We start from the raw sequence: 23958 nt of genomic DNA on the forward strand, positions 1-23958 counted from the left end.
CGCTCATGCCCATAATGTTAGTGGGCAGGATTAACATCATTAAAATGAATGTGTTGCCAAGATTCCAGTATCTTTTTCATGCTGTTGCCCTGGGGTTTCTTCAAACAGCTGCTACACAAGGTCAAAATGTTTCTCTAGATTGGTAAGGTGGAAAGGGTCTCTATGAAAAAATTATCATGGGACTAGAGTCTGGGCAGACTGAGAATGCCAGACTTTAAAAAATACTATTGGGCAGCTCAGTCAAGATACATTGCCTCTCTCTTCCAGGGAAGAGGTGTACCATCCTGGGCACAAATTGATCTGTACCTGGTGGGCAAGAAGAGTTGTGGAGAAATGGTTATAAATTTGCTTTTCATTATCCTGCTGTATTGAAAGTTTTTAATGGAAATTTTCAGTCTCAATTTTTTGAGAATGATCATGATGCATTAATATTTGCTAATTCATTGCCAAATTTGCGAGGAGGTGGTCATTCACTGATATCGTCACCTAAAAGGAGGGCATTTGATAAACAGAATGGGAAGAATGGAAAGAATGGAAAAAAGGTTGATTTGATACAGAGTCTGCTTGATATTGAAAACCCAGAATAGTCTTTGGGATTGGAATCATTGGGTTGAATGTGACTGATTAATAATTGTGGAATAGTTTGACTGGGAGAGGAGGGTGGATGGCTCTGAAACTTTCAATAGTCATCTGCCACTAGTAGGTTTTACCACACCCAGAGTTTTGGGGAGTTACTACATTAATGTAGTTCGGGGAGAGAAATAAAACTTTTTATTTTATTGGTGTTTTTTTTTGTATTTTATTTAGAGGGTTTTTTTCAGCAAGGGGAGCGATATTTTGTTGTAGTGTGAAGTGTGTATATTTTTAAGGTAATGAAATGTTTAATTTGAATTTTGCAACTTTTAATGTACAGGGATTGAGTAATCGATTAAGGATAAACATGTATTTGTTTATATTAAAAAAATGAAAGTTGATATTGCCTTTTTACAAGAAACATATTTGACGGAAATAGAACATTTAAAGCTGAAGAGAGACTGAGTAGGGTATGTGGTTGCTCTTCTTTTAATTCTAAGGCACAGGTTGTGGCGATTTTGATTCATAAGAAAATACCGTTTGAGTTGGAATCATTTACGGAGATTGCTGGAAGGGTTTTGATGGTGAATTGTAAAAATTTTGCAGAACCGTGGTCATTGTTGAATGTTTATATGCCTAATGTAGATGATGATCGATTTATGTCTGAGGCTTTTCTAATATTAAATCAGGCTAATGAAAATATTCTAATTGGAGGGGATTTCAATTGTGTTTTGGATCCAGTACAAATGGGATTCTTGATGAAAGATTTGAATTTAGTTGAAATTTCGAGGATAAATCCGATGGAAAAAGATTTTTCTTTTTATTCATCAAGGCATGATTCATTTTCTAGAATAGATTTGTTTTTGATTTTGGCACATTTTCAAGCTAAAGTTGTGCAGACTGAATATAAGAGTGTAGGATTATATCTGGTCACTCTATGTTGTTTATATCTTGTGTTGGTTCGGAGGTTATGCAATCAACTTATCGGTGGAGATTTAATGTAATGTTATTGAAGAAGCTGGAGTTTATTACTTTTGTTAAGGAACAGATTGCTTTGTTTTTGACTGAAAACACTAATTCAGTACATAGTAATTTTAGTTTATGGGATGCTTTGAAAGCATATTTATGTGGTCAAATTATTAGTTCTTCTACAAAAGTTAAAAAAACAGTATTTGGCAGAAAGTTTAGCTTTGGAGAAACAAATCATTGAGTTGGAAAAAGAAATTCAGAAGAAGGTCACAAAAGGGTTAGCTAGTTGAAATTATGTTATAATACTTTACAAACGTATCAGTATGAGCGCCTAATTCAAAGATCTAAATAACGTTATTATGTGTTAGGTGAGAGGGCTCATAAGGTATTAGCTTGACAATTAAAAATGGAACAGGTGTCAAAAACTATTAATGCTGTTAAAAAGAATTCAATAGTTACTTATAAACCTCAGGAAATTAATGACCAATTTTATTCATTTTACCAGAAATTATATACTTCTGAGGGAAATCAGGATGATGGTTCTATTGAATCTTTTTTTATCTAAGTTGCATTTACTGGTTTGAGGAAAGGAAGAAGTGAAAGAACTGGAATCTCTGTTTACAGATTTTGAGATTAAAGAAGCTATACAGGAGATGCCAAATGGAAGGTCACCAGATGATGATGGATTCTCAGTAGAATTTTATAAGGTGTTTTATGAAGATTTGACTCCTATATTTATGGATATGCTTCTGTAAATAACAGATGAACAGTCATTACCAGAATCTTGTTCAAGTGTGATAATTACAGTGATTCCAAAGAAAGATAGATATCCATTGAATGTAGCTTCGTATCGACCAATTTCTTTATTAAATGTGGACTATAAAATAATAGCTAAGGAATTGGCAAATAGACTTGCTAAATATTTACCTCAGTTAGTGCATGTTGATCAAGCAGGTTTTATTAAGAATGGATGTGCATCTGATAATATTCTTAGATTGATAACATTGATCAATGCATCAAGACAGTATCCCAACTGACCAAAGGTGGTTGCGCTTGATACGGAAAAAGCATTTGATCAGGTTGAGTGGAATTTTTTATTTAAGGTGTTGGAGAAGTTTAACTTCGGCCCTCTTTTTACTGGTTGGGTTAAAGCATTATATAAAAATCCAATTGCTAGGGTAGTGACGAATGGCCAAACCTCTTTGCCATTTAAATTAACGCAATCAACACGTTAAGGTTGTCCATTGTCACCAGCCTTGTTTGCATTTGTCATTGAACCATTAGCTCAGGCATTTTGACAGAATGATAATATTAAAGGGATAAGAATTGTAAATGTTGAATATAAGATTAATTTATTTGCTTATGATGTATTGATTTATTTGACACATCCAGAACAATCTTTGAAATATTTACAAGAATGTTTAGTTCAATTTGGTACGTTACCTGGGTACAAGGTAAACTGGGATAAGAGTGAAATACTGCCAGTTTTGGAGGGGAATTATGAAATTAAGATGGTCTGATAAAATTAAATATTTTGGAGTACCAGTATAGTGAATGCAGATTATCAATCTTTATATAAATTAAATTATGTACGTTGTTGAAAAAGATTAAAATGGATTTGATTAAATGGAAGGATCTTCCATTAACATTAATAGGTCAAGTAAATTGTATCAAAATGAATATTTTCCTCAGTATTCGGTATTTATTTCAGTCAATTCCATGTTTACTTCCAAAGGGCTTTTTCCAAGATTTGAATACAGTGGTGATGAAATTTTTATGGAAGGGAAAATTAGCTCGAGTAGCTTTGCAGAAGTTGATGTGGAAGTATGTGTTAGGAGGACTTCAGTTGCCTTATTTTCAAAATTATTATGAAGCTGCACTGTTAAAGTCTTTTAGTAGAATGATGGATACTAAGCACCCTTCTAGTTGGGCTCAGGAGGAATTAGCTTGTATTTTTGAACCTGACGTTCATCAGTTTATATACAAATGGAATTTGCGTTTATTGCAGGGATATAATATGCCAGTATTAAAGCATTTATTAAAGATATGAATTAATAGAAATGCTGTTATAGGTACGAAGGATAAATTATCAATTCAAACTCCGTTATGTCAAAATCAGCTTATTTCTTTGTCCAATGTTTAACAGGTATTTAAAGGCATGGCATTCTGAGAGTGAAAAGGTGATTCAGGATTGTTTTGAAGAGGGACAGTTCCCTTCTTTTAATCAATTGAGGGAAAAATTTTGAATAACAGTAAATTCTTTGTTATATCAACTTAGAGCTTTGATAAGGGATAATTATGGAAAGGATATGAGATTACCTGAGTCAATGAAATTTGAGTCTCTGATTTCCTCTATAGCAAGAAGGGGTTTTATTTCAGATATGTATAGGTTGTTACAAGAGAGTACGGATAAACCAAATTTGGAGAAATCTAGAAATAAATGGGAAAGTTATTTAACTTATGATATACCTCAGGAGGATTAGGAGGTTATGTGTCATGAAGGGGTAACTAAATTGACCAATGTAAGGTATGGTTTGCTTAATTATAATTTTTTGCATCAGATATATTTGACCCCTTAGAAAATGAAAAAATATGGATTTAGTCATTCAGATTTGTGTTTTAGATGTGGGTTGAATATTGGAACTTTTCTTCATGTAGTTTGGTCTTGTGATAAGGTACAAACATTTGGGGAAAAAATTAGGGTATTTTTTGAGAAATTATTTAAAATTAAACTACCATTAGACCCAAAAAATTTTTTTTGTTGGGTTATATAGTTTCTTTGACTGGTTTGGGTTTGGATTAGTTTCAGATAGCTTTTGTTCATTTAGCGTTATCAGTGGCACGGAAATGTGTAGCAATTACTTGGAAAGATAATGTAGAGATTAATATAGTTCATTGGCATAATGAATTGAGATCTTGTATTTATATGGAAAAAATAACATATAATTTACATGATAATTATTCTTTCTTTGTTAAAATGTGGTTGCCTTATTTTGGATGTATGGGTTTAGAAATATCTTAAAATGTTGTATTGTTTTTAAATTTGTAATTATTTGAAACTTCTTTTTGGCTCCCCTTGTGGAGCTGGCTGGAGGGAGGAGGGGGGAGGGAGGGTTTTTTGTTGATTTTTTTATTGTATTTCTTTTTATGTAATGTTTTCATATTATTTTTAAAAGTTTTAAATAAAGTTTAAAAAAAGGAAAGAAGGGCAGCCCCATATTAAAACTAGTGATTAATATCTGGAACAAAATTAACCAATATCTGAACATCAAAGTGGGGCTGACTCCCAATAAATTAATACCATTAACAGTAGGTAACAGGATCCTGACAGCTGGGGCCGTAATGGCATCAGGTGCCTAGAGGACTGTTACAAGCAGGGGCAATTAATGTTGTTTGAGCAATTCAAAAATAAATATGATTTGCCAAATCAGATATTCCACAGCTGCCTTCAAATAAGATCTTTTTTACAGGACATATTGGGTCTAAGTATGGCCCTACCTTGATGCAGTGCCATAGAGACTATGATTCGAAGGTGGAGCAGAAAGAAATTCATCTCTGCAATGTATTTCCTGCTCCATTCAGATGGGCTCAAACCGGGCCTCCATAGATCAAGGGAAAGATGGGAGTCGTACTTGGGTATTGTAATTGATAAGAGATGCTGGTCCGACTTATGCCGGGAAAACTGGACCACAGTCATCAATGCAAGGTACAGGTTGGTGCAATATAATTTTCTGCATCAGTTGTATCTAACACTGCAGAAAATAAAAAAGTCAAAACCAAAACTCTTTGACTAATGCTTCAGATGCAGCATTGCGACTGGGACATTCATGCACGCAACCAAGTACCAAGGTGAGGCCCTTTTGGGTAGAGCTAGGCCAAGTCCTAGAGAAAATCATAGCTAAATGATTCCCGCAGGACCTAGAACTGTTCCAGTTGGGAAATATAATGGACATAAGGCTGAAATGAGGCTGTCCAAATTTTAAATCCAATTCATTTTAATCGCCTTGGAAGTGGCCAGGAAGTGCATTATGGCTACTTGGAAGTCTGAATCTAATATCAGTATTGAACAATGGAACACGGAAATACAAAACTCCATTCCCTTGGAGAAAATAATTTATAATTTGAGAAACAAATATGGCACCTTTTGAAGAATCTGGCAGCCGTACATGCGCCACATAGGCATATGGCAGCGACTGATTCCCCCGCTCCCTGCTGCGGCATCCTCTCCCCCACACTAATCAGTCAAGAACATATATCAGCCCAACTGCTGCTCACTGAACTGCGACAATCCTTGTACACTAATTATTATTTATTTCCCAGGTGTAGAAAGTTTTTTATTGTTGATCAAACTCTGAATGAGCTGTCTTGTATTAGATGTTGGAGGGGTGGGGTGGTGGTGCTGGAAAGGACACGAGTCTATGTATACAGTCACTAATGAGAATGGAGTATATGTAAATTTGAATATGAATTGCCATTGATGGCACTAACAATGTAAATGTGAAAATATAAATAAAATATATTTAAAAAATGATCTTTCTGGTTCAGTCAAATACATTATAACATCAACTGCAAATAACTAATCTTATGTTCTTTCCTCTCTACTTTAAAACCTTTAATATCATTATCAAGTCTAATTAATTCTGCCAAAGGCTCTATGACTAAAATAAATAATGAAGGTGATAATGTCTACTTGATCTAATCAATTAAAAAAATTCTGATATTTGCCCATTTCTTACTACTTTCACTTTAGGTTTATTCTACAGAGCTTTGACCAAACTTATAAATGTGGGTGCTATTCCAAATTTTCTTAACACTTTAAATAAAAAATCTACAAATTCTGCATGACCTTTGAGTTTCTCCAGCACTTTTGTGTACTGCACTAGATCCTGTCATTTGCAGATTTTCTCATTTACTTCCCTGTAATTGCATTGTTTTCCCCTGTGTGTTCCAGTTTTCCCCCGTGTTCCCAAGATGTGCTAGTAGATCAGTTAATTAACCATTGTATGTTGGCCCTAATGTTGGCAGTTGGTCAAAGAAAAGTGGACAATTGCAGATTATACAAAAGAGAGTGAAGTTGCATGTGACCAAGATGGATATGGGATAAATGGGAATACTCTGTGAGTCAGTATCAACTATTAGTCCGAATAGTCTTCTTCTCCATGTAAAAAATATGTGAGAAAATCAGGCCTCTGTGCATCCAATACTTTCCACCCACTAATGATCTTGCTGTAACGAGTGGTGCAGTGAACAAAGGATAATGGAGTGGCGTTATTTACCACAATGCTTTTATTTAGAAAGACACCAAATTTCAGAACATTCCCATTAAATCCTTCTGCCATCCCATTACTCCTTTAAAATTGTATTTGAAAAAAGACCAAACTTTTTAGTTATTCGTCTCCTATCATGATTATTAAATGAAAGATTTGTTTAAAAATTGCCGTAGCATGACCAACAAGACGTGTGTTGCAAATAACCACAGCTTCTTCAATTGCAGCAAGGAAAACATCACTCTCATACCAAAATGACTTCCAGCATATCTTGATCTAAACTCAGCATATACCCACCTAGACCTCACAGGATGCATCTTCACTGAGCGGCACAGTTGGCATAGTGGTTAGCGCAACACCTTTACAGTGCCAGCGATTGTGACTGGGGTTCGAAGGTCGTGTTGTCTGTAAGGAGTTTGTATGTTCTCCCGTGTCTGCATGGGTTTTCCCCATGGGCTCTGGTTTCTTTCCACCATTCGAAACATGCCACGGTTGTGGATTAATTGGGTGTAAATTGAGTGGCACGGACTCATGGGCCAAAATGGCCTGTTACCGTGCTGTAGGTCTAAATTTAAATTTTAAAATTTTAATTTAAAGAACTGCACCAATTCATGGAGATAGCTACCACCTCCTTAAAAACAAGTACAGATGGACAATAAATATTGACCTGTCAGTGACATCCACATCCTATGAGCAAATGAAATAATCAGGAAGCAATTTTATAGTCCTCTTCTGAAAATAGCCTGTATTTACACAATCTTACCTATTTAATATTCAGCAAGAATATTTATGTTGAATGATAAAATATTGTATGAAAAACTTACCAGGTAATTCTCCTGGGCCAGCAAGGATATTTGAGGCTTCAACTGTTGACATACTGGCAAGGCGTTTAACATACTCATCAAATTTTATCCTTCCATCATCCAGAAGACAGGCCCCCAGAGAGCAATACAAGGCCTCAATAAAGTAACATTCTAGTACATCAAAGCTATCCATCTCTTTCTCCAGCAAACAATCCAACATCTTAGTGAGTTGCATTACCTGGGGAAAATTATTCAAAACAAATCTTAACCCTGGTATATACTAGACACAATTTATGTATGATTCTGCTTAAAAACATTCAGGAAACTTCAGACCTTTGCATGAAAATGCTGATTTATGCCAAAGTGTAGTACAGCTATGTCACTTTGTTAGTGACATCTCTCTGACAGGTTACATGCTCCTCTCCAATTCCCCTCACCATTCCCTAATCTTTAATCCTCCCTTCAGAGTATGGAAGCAGGAGGAGGCTATTTGGACCTCCTCTTCAATGGAATCACAGCTGATAAAGTGGAGCAGACCCACTTTCCTGCCTAATCCCATTATCTCTGGACTCCAAAAATCCACTGATCTCAATCTTGAGCAGGCAAAGCTTTCTGGGATGGAGGGTTCTGAGATTAGATACTATCTAATGTCCTGTAATAAAACAGGAATGTAATATAACATGAAGTTGTCTATACATACTAAGTAAAAATCATTCTGACCTCAGTACTAAATATTAAATCCTTTCTGAGGCCTCTGAGTACTAGATTGTTTCACCAGGATAAACACCCTAGGTGTTTACCATATTGATCTCTCTCAGAATCGCTCTTTGCACTTCAGTGAGCAAAGTTTTCTGCAATTACTTTTCTGGTATAATCCCTCTACAACATGAATAATATAGAATTTACTTCTCTTAACCAGCAAGTTCATGGGGACATGCACCACCACCCACAGGCTCTCCTGACATGTTGACATGTATAAAAATATATAATGTTTTATCACTGTCCAACATGTATGTTAAAGATACCTCCCCAATAGTACTCAAGATAGCATTTAGGAATAGGTAGCAAATTTCAGCATTGCCACCAATGTCTTATCGACACAATTAAAAACTTTACAAATGCCCTCTACAAACAGCAATATATGACAGTATCTGTATTTCTCCTCTTCTACTCGGACATTTTTTCCATCTCAAGATTTTATTATATATCAAACATGATTTCCATTTCATGAAACCAAGTTGACCATGCAGAATCATAACATGACTTTCTAAGAGGAAACAAAATGTATTGATGAGGGCAGGACAGTTGATGGAGTCTGCATGGACTTTAATCAAAATAATATTGATCAGTTGGTAAGATGGGTAGAGCAATTGCAGATGGCATTTAATCCAGCTAATAGCATGGTGATGCATTTGGGGAACACTATTAGGGGTAAGACAGATTTGAGGCATCACAATATAAAAGGAGGAAGGTCATGGTACAACTTAATAAAATATCAATTATGCCACAGCCAGTGTACTGGTCTAGTTACCATTCAAGAGAAAGAACATGAATGGACTGAAGAGGGTGCACAGAAGATTCACCAGGAGGTTACATGGGATGCACAGTTTTGGAGATAAGAGACAGGCAGGATGTGATTTCCTTGGAGTGGAAGGAGCTGAGGATGGATCCTGATGTACAATAATAAGGGGTATAGATAGAGTAGTAAATGGGAATTTTACCCCCTGAGCAGAGGTGAATAATGTCAGAGTGCAAAATTTTAGGAAAGAGTGTAAGAAGAGATCAGAGGAAGAAATTTTTCTACCACAGCGTGGTTCAAATCTTGAATATACTGTCTATTCAAAATGGCAGAGGATCAAGAGCTGGTAAGTGGGATTAGTACAGGTGAATACCTTATGTCAATATGAATATAGTGAGCCAAAGCACTTGTTTCTGTGCTGTGTGACTCTGTGCCTCCATGACTGATACCATGACGTTAATGGATTCCAATAATTCCCTGACAATCATCATCAGGCTTCTTGTTCTACAAGTCCACATAATCAAAACACACAGAAATACTGGAGGAACTCAGCCAGTCTCGTAGCACCCATAGGTGGTAAAGATACATTACTGACATTTTGGACCTCAGTCCTTTTCAAGGTATAAGCAAAAGCAGGCATCTTAATTAAAGAATAGAGAGAAATGAGAAAGAATGAGAGGAGAAGCAGTCCCGACCAACAGCCAAAAATTGTTAATTGGATATTATCAGAGGAAAGGTGAGTATTGATTTTGGGTCTGTGGAAGGAGACAGAGGGAAAAGGTGGGGGGGAGAGAGAGAGAGAGAGAGAGAGAGAGAGAGAGAGATACAGACAGAACTATAGGGAAGGAGACGAGGAAGAAGAAAAGGGGGGGAGTTCTTAATGGAAATTGGAAAGTCGATGTTAATGTCATTTGGTTGGAGGGTGAGGTGTTGTTTTTCCAAGTTGCAGGTGGCCTCAGTCTTGCAATGAATGAGACCATAGACATTTCAGCAAGGGAATGGAATGGGGAATTGAACTGAATGGCCACTGAGAGTTCCATGCAATTGCAGTGGTCAGAGCTGAGGTGCTCAATAGCATAGATCTCCCAGTGCCCCCCATTTCAATTCCTCCATCCCACCACAATCTCAGCATTTGCAGACTTTCATGTTTCACTACACATCCACATAATTTGGTTTCAGTTAAGCAGAAACCTCACTCACATAAGTGTAAGGGAGTTCCAAATAACAATGAGAACTGGAACAGGAAAAGTCCCATGGAAATATGTGCAATATCATCTATCATTTTGTCTTTAAGATACCAAATTATGTGCTAATGTATTAACTGATCCCTACCAGATAGAAGCAAATTGGCAGGAACTGAGAATCTTAATTTGAAATGCCCTTTGATTTTTCATGCAATTATACTAGAAGGAGAAAATCCATTTACCTGAATGAAATCACTAATTATATTGTTTAAATAGTAAAATAAATTCACATATTAATAACACAGGTCTTTACATTTTATAGCATTGCTTTTTTATCAATTTATACCTAATGGCAACCTGACTTTCCAAATCTTTTTTTCTAATCTCTCTGCTGATACTACCCATAACAATGCTTTGTCATTGTATCTTCTTACCATATTCAGTTCTGTTTGAGGGAGAATTGTTCTTAACTTCTGCACTTGTCTGCCATCTATCATCCCCTCCACTATGAATTCAAGGATGTGAGGTACATACTTATTAAACAGCTTGGGGAGGTCAGTCTGTTCTTGCAAAAGAGAAAAAAACAGTAATAAATCATATTGTGAGTTCAAGCTGTTACTTTACAGTGCTGGTTTTTTCAACCTTTAATATTTAATTCACCATACATTCCAAAACTTCTCAATACAGGTTGCCTGGATTGGGCAAAGTACATCTTGGATTCTGTCAGATCAGATCAATCTGTTAGTGGGGCCAAGTGTTTTTAAACTAAAATTATGCAATCACAGGTCTGGGCCGAAGATGGCGACACCTGTGCTCAGCAGTGAACATGAGGGGTTGCAGATTCCAGGGAGCAGCAGACTGTTGCAGGGCACTGGAAATGGAAAGAACATCCCACTGTTGAGGAGAAACAGAGGAGATGGCCCTACAGGACAGTGACCAAGGCAGCAGACCAGCAAGGGATTCAGCACTGATGTACCCACACAGGCTGCTGGCCACTGGTGATGGGCTACAGGCTGCTGGAGACTGGCTCTTGGGAACCAGGTATTGGAGCCGGGATTCGAGAGGGTGCTGATGGCAGAACTGGCTCCTGAATGGCCTCAGGTGCTGAAGGGTTTCTGATAGTGTTGGTTTGGATCTGAAGCTCGGGTTGCCGAGGCATCAAACAAGAATCTCTGCAAATGCAGAGGCTGCAGGAGCACTGGCAGTGAACCCATGGACACTCAATAGCTCTGAAGGGACTCTCTTTTGGTTCTCTTTCTTTCTTACTGTAAGGGGCACCGGGCAACACTAATGTCGATTCTTTGTCTGCCTTATGGCAGCAAGAAGGCAATTTTGTGTAATATTACATGTTCTATATAAATAAAGGAGACTTGAATCTCTCAATGATTTTATTTCAGAATCAGAATCAGAATTTATTGTCATGAACAAGTCACGAAATTTGTTTTGCGGTAACATCACAGTGCAGTCATTCATATAAACCGCCTTACAATAATAAATAAAAATAGCAAATGAAAAGTCAAAGTACGCAGTGTCTTTGGTTCATTCTGTCTTTGTGCTGCTGAGTGCTCAACTTTAGGCTCCTGTGCCTTTTTCTTGATGGTAGCAGAGTGAAGAGGGCATGGCCTGGGTGGTGGAGATCCTTGAGGATAGAGGCTACTTTCTTAAGACACCACCTCATGTAGATGTCCTTGATGAAGTAAAGTTTGGTGCCCATGATGTCACAGGCCAAGTTAACAACCATCTGAAGTTATTTTTCTTATCCTGGAGCGTTGGCACCTCCACACCAGACAGTGATGCAACCAGCCAGAATGCTCTCCATGGTACACTTGTGTAAGCTTTCGGTAACATACCGAATCTCCTCAAACACCTCACAAAGTATAACTGCTGGTGAGTCTTCTTTGTGATTGTATCAACATGGAGGCTCCAGACAATCCTTGGAGATACTGACACCCAGGAATTTGAAGTTTTTGACCCTTTCCACTACTGAGTCCTCGTGAGGACTGGATCATGTTCTCCTAACTTCCTCCTGAACTCCACAACCATCTGCTTGGTTTTGCTAATATTGAGCACAAGGTTGTAAGTGTGACACAACTTAACGAGCTGGTCTCTCTCCCTCCTGTATGCTTGTTCATTACTGTTTGTGATTCTGCCAACAACTGTGGTGTCATCGGCAAACTTGTAGATAGCACTGGAATCATGTCTGCCCACACAGTCATGGTTGTATAGTGAGTAGAGTAGTGGGCTAAGCACACATCCTTGAGGTGTGCCTATGTTGATAGTCAGTAAAGAGGAGACATTTCCAATTCGTACTGACAGGTCTTCCGATGAGGAAGTCAAGGATCCAGTTGCAGATGGGGGTGCAGAGGCCCAAGTTTGTAGCTTCTTGACCAGCACTGAGGGAATAACAGTGTCCAGTGAACAAGAATTCACTGGCTGTGTGTTGTTCAGATGATTGGCTCCTCCCTTACCTACCCCAATATAAACCCTGGTTTTCCTGCCTTACCTCAGATTTACCTGAGGACTATTACATCTACCGGCCATTGATTGTAAGCTATTAAAAGCGTGTTTGTACTCTCCTCAAGTCTCTGAGTGCAATCAGTCACGTTACAATTTTAATCTTACCAATAGCAAGACCTCACCAACTGAATAACTCAACGATGGAGATGAGGGACACTTGACTGATTGATTGGTAGACACTGGCTCCATTGAAAGTTTTATAAACTCTGTGACTGCTCTGTAGTACAACTTAAAAGTGTATCCAATGGACTATTGTAGCATCGCATTCGCACTCCGTGACTATCCATGGGTATACATCTAACTGTGAAGGGGGGGATTTTGTAAGTTCAGATTGCATGTACTGAAGGATTGGTATGCTTCTGTGTTGCTCGGCTGGACTTCCTGTGTCACCTTAAAAAGCATGACCATGGAGTACTCAGACCCACTTCCTCTAATCACGGTGTAGAACGGAGGGTCCCAAAACCCGGATGTCTCCCTAAATATTGATTCCCCACCCCACTGTTTCTGAACCTGACCCCCGATTGCAAGTCGATAGCGACAAAGAGCAGGCAATACAATGTAGGGGATCGGGAATTTATTAGAGCCGAGATGCAGCAGCTGCTTAAAGCAACAGCTCATGGAGAGCCCAGGTGGTAGTAATGAAAGGGGGAGAAAAGTCCAGGCTAATGATTGACTATAGCCAAAAAATTAATCACTTTACATTCCTGGATGCATGCCCCCTCCCTTGAATTTCGGGCATGGTAAACGAAATTGTGCAGTTCTAGATCCTTTCAACCATTGACTGAAAGCTGCATATTATCAGTCACCGATCCATTCCGAGGATCATCCCTACATACCATTTAAGGCAGACGGACAGCTTTATCAGTTCCAGAGGGTCCCTTTTGGTATCACAAACAGGGTCTCAGTCTTCCAGAGACAGATGGACAAAATGGTTGAATGAATACAGGTTAAAGGCCATCTTCCCTTATCTCAACAACATCACCATTTGTGGACACTCTCTGGAAGACCACAACACCAACCTTCAGTGTTTCTCCACACTGCCAAATTCCTGAATCTCATGTACAACTCCAGTAATTGCATGTTCCAGACTAAACACCTGGCTATTCTGGGCTATGTGGTGGAGGATGGCGTCATTGGTCCTGACCCCGATCTAATGCGCCCCAGTTAGACCTCCAAATCCTGAAGACCATGAAAGCTTTGAGGAGGTGCCTGGGCTTCTTTTCTTACTATGCCCAGTGGTCCCTCACTACTTGGATAAAGTCCACCCCCTCTTAAAGTTCATCTCCTTCCCATTATCAGCTGAAGCCCAAGCGGTTTTCAGCTATGTTAGGAGCTATATTGCAAAGGCCACCGTGCATGCGGTAAACAAGAATGCACTGTTTCAGGTGGAGAGCGAGGCCTCAGACATAGCTCTGGCTGCTACCCTTAACCAGGCAGGCAGGCTGGTTGCCTTTTTTTTCCCCACACCTTACAAGGCCCTGAACTTCAGTACCCATCAGTGGAGAAAGAATCAAGCCATTGTGGAGGCCATCAGGCACTAGAGACATTACGTGGCCAGCAGAAAATTTACACTGCTCATCGACCAGCAATCAGTGGCATTTATGTTTAATAGCACAAAAAGAGGTAAAATAAAGAATTACAAGATTTCTAGGTGGAGGATCGAACCCTCAACCTATAATTATTTTTTGTAATACTCGCTGGTTCGCTAATATGAGATCCCATCTGCGCATGTGCAGCCAATTCATCTGTTTGACTTGCAGCACGGAAGCAATTTTGAGTGCTGACAAAAGGTTGAAAAAAGTTGGTAAATTATGTTTAAGACAATCTGACCAATGTATGGAGGCTGAGTGTGAACCTCAGGGAATCTCTCCCTCGAAGAAGGTGAGCAAAAAGCGATCAAGGGCAGCCGGTGGGAGGTTCCTGGGCCCTGAGGTGGGGATGGAGTGCAGCAAAAAGGCCTCAAGTTCATAGAGCTCCTACAGCGCAATCGAAGAGCGGAAGAACCAGCAGGCCTGCCAGGGAGCAGCAATGCCAACTTACCTCCATTGGGGGTTCAGTCAGGACAAGGCGATCGACCTCTGTTGAGGGTGGTATCAGGCGACAGTGGCCTACCTTCATGGAGGGAGGGGCCCAAATCTAGCTGCACTGACCTAGCTTCGCTGAAGTTGGGATCAGACATGTCTAGCAGTGATACAGAAATGCCGCCACAGGAGGCGAGCTCAATGAGGGCATGTCTTCTCAGTTCTAGTGACAGTGAAGAGGAGGTGCCTTCACTTAGTAATACAAGACCTGGCCACTCGACGACCTGCTCGCCGAGCATAGTTAATCCTCTTGCTCGACGGCTGAGGATGACCACCAGCTGCACCAAAAGCCTGAGAAAAGACAACGTAAGTGTCTCTGATCCACGGGCACCCACTTGGTCAGGATCCATCACAAAAGCCTGCCGGAGCACAGAGCCCATGACCAATGAGGAGATCTTGCTAAGACTGGACAAGTTGGAAAGCATGATATCAGCAATCGTGAGTAAATCACAAGTGCCTTCTGAGCAGGGGGAGGAATCTTATTTCCAATATGAATGGGATGAGGTAGAGCCCGAGGGACTAGACGTGGAAATCGAGTCCCCTGATCCCCAATATACTACTCCCATTGGTTGGGATGAGAGAAAAGTTCCATCAATCGCAGCAAAATTTTCAGTACTGAAAGGCATTGGGCAACCCTTCGATGAAGAAATTGCAGGGTCAATATCTTATCTGGTATCTAATGTCTTCGAAGAGATGGTGCTAGAGGACTCAATTAAAAAATTCACCTGCCCAGCCAATTAGCCTCTGTTGGATGTACCAAAAGTAAACCCCACAATTTGGGATAATTTGACATCCCCACGAGAGCCAACGACATGAAGATGCAAAGATTACAGGGCTCTCAAGATAAAGGTATCACTGCGTTTGCCCAGACAATGTCATCAGATATAACAGAGACATGACAAGATGTGCTAGGGTTGCTCTCCCATGCCAATTACAAGCTTAATGGCTTCCGGAAGGAGCTGATAAAGCCTGATCTAAATGTTCGGTATGCTCATTTATATAAACTCGCTAATTCTGTCTCTAAATTTCTCTTTGGTGATGATCTGAGTAAACAGGTGAAGGATCTGAATGAGCAGCAGAAGGCAGTGGCTGGAGTGGATAGAGGCTCAAGAGTACAGGCAAGAGCAACTGCTATGTTTCGTCCCTATCAGAGGTACGCAGGGGACTTTAAGAAATGATATCCCTCTCAGGCGGCACCACCACGCAGGCATTTTTAGGGCAACGCCTTCTGTGGAGACAGCTACAACAGACAGAATTTTCCCACCCAAAGCTCTTCGCAGAGGTTGAGCCAGATTGCACAGCCACGCCAGCCAAGCGTGTTGAAAAACTGAGCACCACCTATAGACAGCTGAGTGCATTTTCTAATTATCATGATAAAATTGTGGGCGGTCAATTAACAATGTTCTTTAGACAATGGTGTAATCTTACTACTGATGCTAATGTATGGCATACAGTTTCCGAGTATCACATTGAGTTTGACCCACAGAAATTCCCTCCAGTTAGGAGTAAGGGCTTATACAATTATATACACAGCTCCCAGCTCATGGAAGCTACACATAAAGAGATTATGACTTTAGAATGCAAAAATGTAATAGAACCCTGCAGCCGGGAAGGGAATGAGTTAGTCTCAAACATATTCATGAGACCTAAGAGAAGTGGGGGAACGAGAGTGATCTGAGATTTATCTGACCGAAATGAGTATGTCTTATACCAACATTTTAAAATGGACACGATTCGCTCCATTATGCCTTTATTAGGGCTATTTTATGGCATTCGTCAATTTATAAGGTACATATTATTCAGTATCTACACTCCTGCTCTCTGGAAAGTACCTGAAGTTTATTTGGAATGGTGAATTGTGGCAATATAAGGCACTACCTAATGGACTTAGTTCAGCGCCCAGAATATTTACAAAATTGCTGAAACCGGTTTTCTCCCTGCTCAGAAAGGAGGGAGATATGGTGATGGGTTACTTGGATGACACCATCGTGATTGGCAGGTCCATGGGCAGGTCACAGAGAGCAGTGAATGCCACTATGGTGTTGCTGCAGGAACTGGGATTTATTATGCACCCAGAAAAATCAGTCCTCACCCAAATACAGAATCTATAAGAACAACCCTGCCAGAAGACAAAAAGGTGGAAATTCTTCAGGCTTGCAGTGCTTTGATTGCAGAATCATGTCCCCCTATATGTAAAGTAGCAAACGTAATTGGGAAATTGATGGCTGCTTTCCCAGTCGTTCAGTATAGTCCACTAAAATATAGATTCCTGGAAAGTGATAAAGTACAAGCCTTAAAGACCGCTGGGGTCATTTTGATAGACTTATGAGCTTATCGCAAGAAGCTAAAGTAGACTTGCATGGTGGATGACAAATGTCTCTCAGGCTTATGCCATGATAGAGATTAGAAAGTTTGATATGGAAATCTGATAAGATGCTAGTGATGAAGGATGGGATACCACAGACTTAACTATCTCTGCTGATGGCAGATGGACTATTCAAGAGATTAGACTGGCATCAGCATCTGGCATTAACTTTCTAGAAATGTTGGCCACTCAATTGGGATTGAAGTCATTCTGTGCAGAGAAAAGGGGTGATGAGGTTAGACAACACCTCAGCAGTAGCATACCTGAAATCCCCATCGTGTAACTGGCTTGCAATACAGATGTGGAGTTGGTGTATCAAAAGGAATATCTGGGTTACAGCTGCATATTTGCCAGGGCGTCTAAACTATCATGTGGATTTAATGCATCCGTATTAATATCTGAGATATGTATCCTAGTTGCCAGATCCCCAGACAGAAGCCATAGATGCCTTTACAATTGATTGAATTGATTGGACATAACTGATTTTCTATGCTTTCCTTCTCCCCCCCCCCCCTCTTATTAGTAGCTAAATACCTGTACAAAGTTCAGGAGGAGAGGGCCACTGGATTCCTGGTGGTGCCAAATTAGCCTTCCCAGTCTTGGTTCACAATGCTGAATTCAATGCCGCTAGTGTGATGATACGCTGCAGTATATCACTCAGCCAACAGGTGCCCGAGAGACACGGCACCTGGCCTAATGGCATCCGACCACCAGGTGGACCTAGAGGGCCCATAGGATAAAACCGAGGCCTGGGCCGTGTGCTCTCTCTCTCTCTCTCTCTCTCTCTCTCCCCCTCCCCCGGGATCACTGCTGCAAGCAGCCAGCAGCCAACTAGAACTTTATGTGAGTGGAATAAAGCTATGTTGCTCCAAACAGCATTGTGTCTGTGTTTTCCTTTGGTACAGCCTGCCACAATTTATTCCACTCGTATAAAATGTGGGCAATCCCACCCAAGCATGAGAAGGAGGACAAACCCTCCACGGTTGAGATGTGTGCAAGCCCCCCAAACCTGGTGGAGACTGGCTCAGACATGGGGATGAGAGCAAGGATGCCAGACCCTCAGCGGATGCCCACTAGGTAACGCCAGTCCCCGGGGAATCCCACATCCATCAATGGAGGCAAAGGTTCCCAGCCCCAGCGCGATCGGGGCGCCTAGAAATGAATCAACGGCAGTACCTCATAACGATGCTACGGCTGGACTGCCTGGAACTACACTCCCGAGCCCCCTGTGCACGCACGCACTTCAGCCACTGGAGACATTGTTTCCTGAACTACGCTCGCGACTGCGCACCCGGAAGACCTTTTCATGCTGCTGGTGGCCCAGCTGGGAGACCTCCTGTACGCGTTAGTCCAAGACTGCGCCTCATACAGGGAGGCTATGGACATGCTCCAGTCCCACTATCTCCAGGGGGAGGTGAAGTACGTGCGATCTTGACCGGAAGACAGCAACCAGGGGAGTCCTTCCAGGATTTCATGCTCTCAGTAAGAGTCCTAGCACAGGCATGCAACTTCCGCACTAGAACCCCACAGCAAGTACCGCAGGACCTGATGAGAGACACACTGGTGGCGGGAGTCCGGTCAAACAAAATCCGCCAGTGGCTGTTAGAACAAAGCACGGTGTCCCTGGAAGAGGCTGTAAGGGTGGCAGAGGCGATGGAGACAGCTAGAAACAACCTTGGGGAATACCTCGCCGACCATAACACCAAGCCCCCCACTCCAACCCTGCTGGACTCGCTGACACCCCGCCAAGATCGGGCTGATAATGTGGAGATGACAACGGATGCAGCAATGGCGGCTCAGCCGGATGCGACCCATAGATGCCAGTTCTGCAGCAAAACCCCAACCCCTGGACAAGCTGCTCGGTAAGACGCAGACTGCTCGAAATGTAGAAAACAAGGCCATTATACTTGAGTCTGCAGGAGCCCACGGGTGACCACCAAGACCCATTGACATATAAATGGGCAGCGAGATAGCTCTGCTTCTTCCCCAGATCAGCCAGGAAGGAACACCATGTGCACCCAGAGGGAGTGGCCATCTTGGACCCGGGATCCAGAGGAGGAGTGCCACTACTACGGAGACCACAAGGAGATAGAGGATTGCACGTTGGCTTCCCTCAGAATCAATCAGGCGAGTCCACACAATTTGTCAGAGGCTATGGTCTCCATGCAGTTGAATGGGTTGAAATTTAAATGTCTGTTGGATAGCAGTAGATGGAGAGTTTCATAGAGCTGAAATTAACCAAAGACCATGGGTTCCCCATATACCCCAGCAACAGGCAGATTCTCCTAGCATCCAACAACCACTCAGTGGAAGTAAAGGGGTACAGTGTGGTGACACTAGAAATTAAAGGGAGGGAGTATAAGGACTTCCGTCTTCTGGCCCTGGAACAGCTCTGCGCCCCGGTGCTGTTGGGATTAGACTTCCAGTGCCAGCTAGAGAGCCTCACAGTCGTCCACAATGGTCCACAGCCCCCGCTAGTGCTTACGAGCCAAAAGCGCTGTGCGCTATCGGTCCTTAATAACGAGCCTCACCCCCCCCCCTTACTTACCCACCGCACCCCAGACTGTAAACCCATAGCCACAAAGAGCAGGAGGTACAGCCCCAGAGACAGAGCTTTTATTCAAATGGAGACATGCCGATTGCTGCAGGAGGGCATTATTGAACCCAGCAACAGCCCATGGCAAGCCCAGGTAGTTGTAGCAAAGACGGGGGAGAAACTATGCTTAGTGGTTGACTATAGCCAGACCATTAATAAGTTCACACAGCTAGATGCATACCCTCTCCCCCGAATTAGCGAGATGGTGAATACAATAGCCTAGTATAAGGTCTTCTCCACCATCGACCTCAAGGCTGCGTACCACCAGGTGCCCATCAGTGTTTGAAGCTGATGGCCGACTCCTGTTCGGAGTCACTAACGGGGTATCACTGTTCCAGAGGGAAATGGATCGACTGGTGGACAACTACAGCCTAGAGGCTGTTTTCCCGTACCTGGACAATGTTACCATCTGCGGGTACTCAGTGAATGACCACAACCCAAACCTAAAGAGATTCCTGGAGGCAGGCAAAGAAAGTAACCTGATGTACAACAAAGACAAGTGTATGTTCAGGGCTAAGAAGCTGGTCTTATTGGGTTACATAGTACAGAATGGGGAGGTGGGACCAGATCAGGCTCACATGCAAACCCTGATGAACCTACTCATCCCCACCTCGCCCAAATTGCTCAAAAGATGCCTGGGCTTATTTGCCTATTATGTGCAGTGGATACCCCAGTATGCAGACAGGGCCCGTCCACTGATGAGATCAAAAGAATTCCTTCTGCCCAATGAGGTGGTCCAGGCATTTAACAGCCTGCGCAATCACTTGGCACACAACACCATGAGGGCTGTAGACAAAACACTCCCCTTCCAGGTGGAGACCGACGCCTCAGATGCAGCCATAGCAGCCACCCTGAACCAGGAGGCACGCCCGGTGGCTTTCTTTTCTCAAACGCTGCAGGGTTCAGAAACCATGCACTCAGCAGTGGAGAAAGAGGCCCAGGCCATAGTGGAGGCAGTAAGGCACTGGAGGCACTACCTGGCGGGCAGCCATTTTACACTGGTCACAGACCAACAGTCAGTAGCTTTTATGTTTGACAACCAGAACAGGGGGAAAATTAAGAATGATAAAATCTTATGTTGGAGGATCGAACTGTCTACTTACTTGTATGACATCCAATACCGCCCCGGTAAGTTCAATGAGACCCCAGATGCGCTGTCCACGGGTGCTAGCGCAGCCACTGCAGAACATCCACAGTGAGCTGGGGATCCCCAGAGTGACCAGGATGTTTCACTTCATTAAGAATGTCAACCTGCCGTTCTCGGCAGAAGAGATAAGGACTACTACAAGGTGATGTCATATATGTGCTGAGTGCAAACCACAGTTTTATCGCCTGCCTGAGGCAGCCCTCATCAAATCAACCCAGCCATTAGAGCATTTCAGCATTGACTTTAAAGGCCCCCTCCCGTCCACCAATAACAACTGTTACTTCCTCACTGTGATAGATGAGTTCTCCTGGTTTTCCTTCGCCATCCCCTGCACAGATGTGTCCTCGGTAGCAGTAATTAAGTGGCTGAAACCCATCTTCAGCTTGTGTGGATACCCTAACTACATCCACACAGACAGGTGGGCAGCTTTCATGAGTGCCGAACTGCAGCAATACTTCCGAGAGAGGGGATTGTTACCAGTTGCACCACAAGTTACAATCCCCAAGGGGACGAGCAGGTAGAGAGGGAGAATGGTACCATTTGGAAGACAGTCCTTCTGATACTAAAGTCAAATAACCTCCTGATATCCAGGTGGCAGGAAGTGTTACCCGAGGCATTACATGCAATACGCTCATTATTGTGTACTGCCACGAACATGACCACACATGACAGATTTTTCTCTTTCACAAGGAAATCAACCCCTAGCTCGGAGGTGACACTTTGGATGATCTCACCAGGTCCAATGCTGATCAAGAAACATGGCCTAATGCATAAGATGGACCCGCTGGTCGAGAGAGGAAAGCTGATCCATGCGAACCAGAACTATGCTTTTGTGATATTCCTCGACAGGAGGGAGGTCTCTGTCTCCAAGAGGGACCTGGCGCCAGGCGAAGAAGAACCGGCCGAAGAAGAGGAAGAACCCCAGCCCATCCCAATCGACGTACCATTGGCTCCCCTCCAAGCACCCACACCCCCCTCAGCGCACCGCGGAGAATGAATGCCACCCCCAACCCACCCAGTATACCCATAACACCTGGCTGAATGGCGCCCCCCCAGCCCAAACCACGCATCCTCCCTAGGAGGACCCAGAGGGTGCTGAAACCAACAGTATGCCTGGACTTGTGAGTAATACCAGGACTTTTTTTAAAGGGGTAAATGTGATGATACACTGCGGTACATCACTCAGCCAACAGGTGGCCTAGAGACACGGCACCTGGCCTAATGACATCCGACCACCAGGTGGGCCTAGAGGGCCCATAGTATGAAACCGAGGCCCGGACTGTGTGCTCTCTCCCTCTCTCTCTCTTTCTCTCCCCGGGATCACTGCTGCAAGCAGCTAACTAGATCATTATGTGAGTGGAATAAAGCTGTGTTGCTCCAAACAGCATTGTGTCTGTGTTTTCCTTTGTGCAGCCTGCCACAGCTAGAACAGCCTTTACTGTTGAGAAGGAGCAAGGAACTGCTAGTTTAACCATTATCTCTCACTCATCTCGATCTCTTATGTTGCAGGATTGGTGTGAAAAGTTTGGCATAAAAGGATTGCAGCCGAAAACGGTGGACATTATTTGTGCTTCATGGCGAACATCAACTCAGAAGCAATACGTCATTTATGTAAACAATAGGCAACTGTTTTGTTTTAATGAGAGTTTAAATGTTAATTACGTTTCAGTTTCAGATGTTTTGTATTTCCTCATTGATTTTTTTATGCTTACATAGCCAGTTAAAGTGCTATCAATACGGCAAAGAGTGCTTTGGCGGCTTTCCTGACTCTACGAGACACCGAACACTCGGTCAGGAATCATCCCCTACGCCACGTTATCACGCTATCTGAGATGTTAAAGTTGTGTTGGATTTGTTGCAACATTTGTTGCCAGAGTACACTTTGGACTTACGTGACTTATCACAGAAATTGTTGATGCTTGTGGCCTTGACTTTAGCCCAAAGAATAGAGATTTTAACTTGTTTACACTTGGACTATATCATTTGGTAAAGTGATTTTGTTGAATTTCATGTTCATGACTTGTTGAAACATAATAAACCTGGTAGCATGGGAACAAAGTTTAAATTGTACGCTTATCAAGAGGAAGAAAGATTCTGTGTGGTGCAGTATCTGAGACAATACATTGAAAGTACTCGCGATATCAGAGGGGAAGAGAGATTCTTGTTTGTATGTTTCAGGAAACTGCATTAGTGGGCATTCTCTCAGACCTTGGCCAGATGGCTAAAGAGGACCATTTCAGATGGCTGGAGTGGATACCACTCGGTTTGGGGCTCACTCAACCAGAGTGGCAGCTACGTCTACTGCTAGTAGAACGGAAGTCTCCATTTGGGATATCATCCATCAGGCAGGTTGGTCAAATGAAAGAACATTTAACAGATTTTACAATAAGCCTCTGAGGATGGAGCAATTTTGCAGGCTGCCGATTGAATTGTGTCCATTAATCTACCCTATGGTCTTTTGGACTATGTGAAAAAGAGACACTGAGCTTTGAAATCTCATATTAGCAAACCAACGAGCATTACAAAAAATAATGGAGCATTAAACAAGAACTTACTGGTTTGAAGTTTGACGATTATTATTTAAGTAATAGGAGTGATGAGATAATATGCCCTCCTCGCCCTCCCGTAATTACCTCAAACGTTGTTAAGGTAGTTTCTAGTGTTGCATGTATGCCTCACAATAAAATGGTCTTTTGACAGAATTATACCAGTGGTCGTCTTTTTTGAGATTCAAAGATTGGCTGCACATGCGCAGATGGGATGTCATATTATCTCACCACTCCCATTACACAAATAATAATCATCAAACATCGAACCGGTAAGTTCTTATTTAATGCTTCATTATGATATAGCATAAAGGACAGGTATGCTAAATGAGCCTCCAGATGCTCTGTCACGAGGAAGTTGTGCCTCTGCACACACCTGCTAGTTGTAGTC

At 42.0% G+C, this 23958-nt stretch overlaps 1 protein-coding gene across 3 annotated transcripts in view; it reads right to left on the bottom strand.

Annotated features, from left to right (window-relative positions):
- The window catches only part of dnah10 (dynein axonemal heavy chain 10), a 677292-nt gene that overhangs the window by 291236 nt on the left and 362098 nt on the right, over positions 1-23958 (bottom strand). For all 3 annotated transcript variants that reach the window (XM_069933473.1, XM_069933472.1, XM_069933474.1), the window contains 2 exons: positions 10750-10875; positions 7634-7850 (listed from right to left, as the gene is read on the bottom strand). In XM_069933473.1, coding sequence (XP_069789574.1) covers positions 7634-7850; positions 10750-10875 — 343 coding nt within the window. The remainder of the gene's footprint in view (positions 1-7633; positions 7851-10749; positions 10876-23958) is intronic.

This window comes from Narcine bancroftii, chromosome 4 (genome assembly GCF_036971445.1).
Source record: "Narcine bancroftii isolate sNarBan1 chromosome 4, sNarBan1.hap1, whole genome shotgun sequence".
Taxonomy (NCBI): Eukaryota; Metazoa; Chordata; class Chondrichthyes; order Torpediniformes; family Narcinidae; genus Narcine; species Narcine bancroftii.